The sequence below is a fragment of the Oryx dammah genome, unplaced genomic scaffold (genome assembly GCF_014754425.2).
Source record: "Oryx dammah isolate SB20612 unplaced genomic scaffold, SCBI_Odam_1.1 HiC_scaffold_1455, whole genome shotgun sequence".
NCBI lineage: Eukaryota > Metazoa > Chordata > Mammalia > Artiodactyla > Bovidae > Oryx > Oryx dammah.
Window position 1 is genome coordinate 1 of NW_024071571.1, and position 5,299 is coordinate 5,299.

The window sequence follows — 5,299 nt, forward strand, 5'->3', positions numbered from 1 at the left end:
AAAAGATGAAAAGGAGGACAAGGAAGTGGTGCTTCATTGGTTGATGTGGCTGAGAAGAATTATATGGCTACTAAGAATCCTATTTGCAACACAGAAATCAAGTGGGAAGCATTAACACTTTGTCATGGTTCTTTCTTGTGTCAATAAAATGTTGGTTCCAGTGTGTTAGTCTCAACCTGAAAGTGAGAAAAATACAAATAATTCTCCTGTTCCAAAGGCTTCTTTTATGTGCAGCCTCAAGAACTGTAGCCTGCCAGGCTCCTCTGTCCAAGGGATTTTTCAGGCAAGAATACTGGAGTGGGTTGCCATTTCTTCCTCCATGGGACCATCCTGACCCAGGGATCAAACGTGGTCTTTTTTGTCTCTAGCACTGCAGGCAGATTATTTAATACTGTGCCACCTGGGAAGCAGTCCAGTTCATTCTTTACAATGTCCATGTAAAGTACTCTGAGACATTCGGTCATTAATTGCCTTTCCATTAATAAATAATTGTTTCTATTGCTGTGCTATCATAAAGAGTGTTGTCTTTATATATCTTTGTAATTCATTTCTGTATCTACGGGGACATCTCTATTATAATGTATTTCTAAAACTAGAATGGCTATTCACAAAACAAAGTGCTTTTAAAATTTTTTGAAAACAGACAACTTGCCATTCATGTGGTATAAACAATTATATTTCAGCTAACAGGGAGAAGGTGCAGTTTACATCCTCTAAAAATTGAGAAATACCAGTATTTTTCATTTTAACAATCTAAATAAACTTTATTGATAGTCATTTTACTGGTCCCGGGGCTTCCTACAGAGTTCCAAGGAATAGCAAGGAGAGATAAGGGAGCCCTCCTCAGTGATCAATGAAAAGAAATAGAGGAAAACAATAGAGTGGGAAAGACTAGAGATCTCTTCAAGAAAATTAGAGATACCAAGGGGACATTAAATGTAAAGATGGGCACAATAAAGGACAGAAATGGTATGTATCTAACAGAAGCAGAAGATATTAAGCAGAGGTGGCAAGAATACCCAGAAAAATTATACAAAAAAGATCTTCATAGCCCAGACAACCGTGATGGTGCGGTCACTCACCTAGAGCCAGACATTCTGGAATGCGAAGTCAAGTGGTCCTTAGAAAGCATCGCTATGAACAAAGCCAGTGGAGGTGATGGAATTCCAGTTAAGCTCTTTCAAATCCTAAAAGATGATGCTGAGAAAGCGCTGCACTCAATATGCCAGCAAATTTTGAAAACTCAGCAGTGGCCACAGGACTGGAAAAGGTCAGTTTTCATTCCAATCCCAAAGAAAGGCAATGCTGAAGAACCTTCAAACTACCACATGATTGTACTCATCTCACACACTAGCAAAGTAATGCTTACAATTCTCCAAGACAGACTTCAACAGTACGTGAACTATGAACTTCCAGATGTTCAAGCTGGATTTAGAAAAGGGAGACGAGTGAGAGATCAAATTGCCAACATCAGCCAAAACATAAAAATAGAAAGAGAGTTCCAGAAAAACATCTACTTCTGCTTTATTGACTATGCCAAAGCCTTTGACTGTGCAGATCACAATAAACTGTGGGAAATTCTGAAAGAGATGGGAATACCAGACCACCTAACCTTCCTCCTAAGAAATCTGTATGCAGGTCAAGAAGCAACAGTTAGAACTGGACATGGAACTGGACATGGACTGGTTCAAATTGGGAAAGGAGTACATCAAGGCTGTCTATTGTTATCCTGCTTATTTAACTTCTATGCAGAGTACATTATGTGAAATGCTGGGCTGGATGAAGCACAAACTGGAATCAAGATTGCCGGGAGAAATATCAATAACATCAGATATGCAGATGACACCACCCTTATGGCAGAAAGTGAAGAAGAACTAAAGAGCTTCTTGATGAAAGTGAAAGAGGAGAGTGAAAAAGTTGGCTTAAACTCCAATATTCAGAAAACTAAGATCATGTCATCCAGTCTCATCACTTCATGGCAAAGAGATGGGAAATAGTGGAAACAGTGACAGACTTTATTTTCTTGGGCTCCAAATCACTGTAGATGATGACTGCAGCCATGAAATTAAAAGACACCTGCTCCTTGGAAGAAAAGCTATGACCAACCTAGACAGCATACTAAAAAGCAGAGACCATACTTTGCCAACAAAGGTCCTTCTAATCAAAGCTATTGTTTTTCCAGTAGTCATGTATGGATGTGATAGTTGGACTATAAAAAAGCTGAGCGCCAAAGAACTGATGCTTTTGAACTTTGGTGTTAGAGTAGACTCTTGAGAGTCTGTTGGACTCCAAGGAGATCAAGCCAGTCAGTCCTAAAGGAAATCAGTCCTGAATATTCACTGGAAGGACTGATGCTGAAACTGAAGCTCCAATACTCTGGCCATCTGTTGGGAAGAACTGATTCATTGGAAAAGACCCTGATGCTGGGAAACACTGAAGGCGGGAGAAGGGGATGACAGAGGATGAGATGGTTGGATGGCATCACCAACTCAGTGGACATGAGTTTGAGTAAGTTCCTGGAGTTGGTGATGGACAGGAAAGCCTGGCATGCTGCTGCCCATGAGGTCACAAAGAGTCAGACACGACTAAGTGACCGAGCTGAACTGAACATCCATACAGTAAAATATAATTTATAGCTCTATTTCAGCTTGCAATAGGGTTAAGTCTCAATAAACCATTTTAAGTTGAAAATATCAGTAAATGGAAAATGCATTGAATATACTTACCCTACTGTGAGTCAGAGCTTCGCCTTGCTTACCTTAAAGGTATTATACTGAAAGTGAAAAACATAATGGTTGTATGGGTACAGAATGGTTGTAAGTGTATCAATTGTTTATCCTGCTGTTCCTGGGTCTGACTGAGAGCTCAGCTCACTGTTTCTACCAAGAACCATCAGAGGATGTAATACAGCATGCTGCTAGCAAAGGGAAAGATCAAAATTCAAAATTCAAAGTATGGTTTGTAGTGAATGCATACATAGCTTTCTCTACACCAGAAAGTCAAAAATCCTAAGTTGATTCGTCATAAGTTAGAGGCAGTCTGTTGTGATTAAAAGAAACAGAGTATTGATACACCCAATAGCGCAGATGGATCTCAATGTTGAGTGAAAACAAAGTCAGTCTCAGAAGACCACATGGTAGATGATTACACTTAACATATTTTTATGATTGTATACATAATGTACGAGTTTACTTATATAGAGTTCTCATAAAGACAAAATAGAGAGATGAAGAGATCAGCATCTGCTAGGGGTCATCACCAGCTGCAGGGATGGGGAGGGTGTTAAAATGGTTATCCTTAGAGAGATGGAACAATTCTATATTATGATTTTAGTGATGGTACAAAAACCTACACCTGTGACAAAATTTCATAGAGCTATGCATAAAAAAGAGTGCATATAAAGCTTAGGTATCAGGTTATCATTTGTATTTTAGCAATATTTTAGAGCTCTAAAACCCAGAAAAAAATTTCGTTAAAAATTTTGGATAAGAGCCTTTCTCCAAAGCCAAAGTCTGTGAATTTTTAAATTAGACTTTGGATGGAGAAATGTAAGCATAGGCTAAATGAATGACTAGTAAGTAAGTAGATTACAAGAAGGATTTTTTTTATATTAGGTCTGTTCATGTTGCTGCAGATGGCATTATTTTGTTCCTTTCCATGGCTGAGTGCTTTCATTGTGGGTTTTTCCTGGTAGCTCTGTGGTAAAGAATCTGCTTGCCAAGCAGGAGACGTGGGTTCGATCCCTGGGTCAGATATAGCCCCTGGAGAAGGAAATGGCACCCCACTCCAGTATTTTCGCTTGAGAAATTCCATGAACAAAGGAGCCTAATGGACTAGAGTCCATGGGGTCACAGAGTCGGACAGGACTTGGCAACTAAAGAGCAACAATAATTTCATTGTACACGTGTACCACATGTTTATCCATTCCTCTGTCCATGGACATTTCATTTTGTTGTAACAAAACACTGTAAATCAACTATACTCCAATAAAAATTTAAAAAACAAACCCTACTTTAGATGGGATGGCAAAATTATTCTGTTGAATAATCATCAGTGAATGTCAACTTGTTTGTTCTTCAATACCCCTCAGCTCAAATCTTTACTAATAACTGCTTTAGCAAAGTCCTCTTTCAGGCTCGAACTGAAGCAGGGTCTCCTGCATTGCAGGCAGATTCTTTACCAACTAAGTTATCAGGGAAGCCCTTTTTTCAGACTGTGTAACTTAATTACCAGTGAAAGAAAAATAGACAAAGTAAAGATTTGTGGTGAATCACACTTTTTTTCCCCATCTGTGCACAGACGAAGTTACCTTGAACATGACAAACCCCACTTCCTGTTTGAAGGAGTCACACAGGAACCAGGTACTATGTATATGTCTGCCAGGCACACAGAGACACTGAACTCTCAGCTTGAGGCAGACTGAGCACATTTGTGCAGGGGAATCCATGCCTCATGCCTCTCTCCAGTCTGCTCTGGGTGTTCCTGGCCTTCACCTTCTCTGGTAGGGATGCTTCTAAACCTGGGTGCAAGTGTTCAGGGTGAAAGGACTGCACACAGGTGTATGGAGCTTCACAGGGACTTGAGGAGGAAAGGAGGACCAGGGAAAAGCAAGCGTCTTAGGATTTCAGTTTGATTTTTATTTTGGAGATCTAAATGAGTCTAATTCACTATTTCATTCACTGATTCATCTGTGTTTTCTGATTTTTTTCTACAGGATCTGGTGTGGCCCAGAAAGTTACTCAAGACCAGCCAGACATATCCAGTCAAGTTGGGGAGTCAGCCACCATGAACTGTCAGTATGAGACAAGTTGGAGAAATTATAATATTTTTTGGTATAAGCAGCTTCCCAGTGGAGAGATGATTTACCTTATTGGCCAGAATTCTTATAGCCCAAATGCAAGGGATGGCCGCTACTACATAAATTTTCAGAGATCACGTAAAGCCATCAGCCTCATTATCTCAGCCTTAAAGCTGGAAGACTCTGCAAAGTACTTCTGTGCTCCCTAGGAACTCACAGTGGTTGAAGTGATAGGAAAAGCTGAACAAAAACTCCTGAGCTGGATAAGAGAGAAGACCCCCCTCCCCCACAACCCCAACCCCTCCCACCCACGCTGCAGGACTACCGCCAAAATACACACCTGCAGATCCCAGACAAGAAATGATAATCCTGTGTTTGTTTCATCTGTGGTCTGGATCAGAAGAGTTAATACTGAAAGAAAGCTCCTTCCATGTCATTGGGAAGCAGGTGTCCAGGGTAACTGTCTACTGCTATATTCTCATCTTGAATTTTTGACTTTTA

The 5,299-nt window shown here is 40.2% G+C and overlaps 1 gene segment (V, D, J or C); it reads left to right on the forward strand.

The window, feature by feature from the left end:
• Positions 1–4,418: 4,418 nt before the first annotated feature.
• LOC120859531 lies at positions 4,419–5,007 on the forward strand (the record flags this gene model as incomplete). The annotated part of the segment is given in 2 exon segments: positions 4,419–4,501; positions 4,715–5,007. Coding segments are annotated over 2 exon segments (376 nt in total), but the record flags the coding sequence as incomplete, so codon positions are not given.
• Between the last annotated feature and the right edge of the window lie 292 nt (positions 5,008–5,299).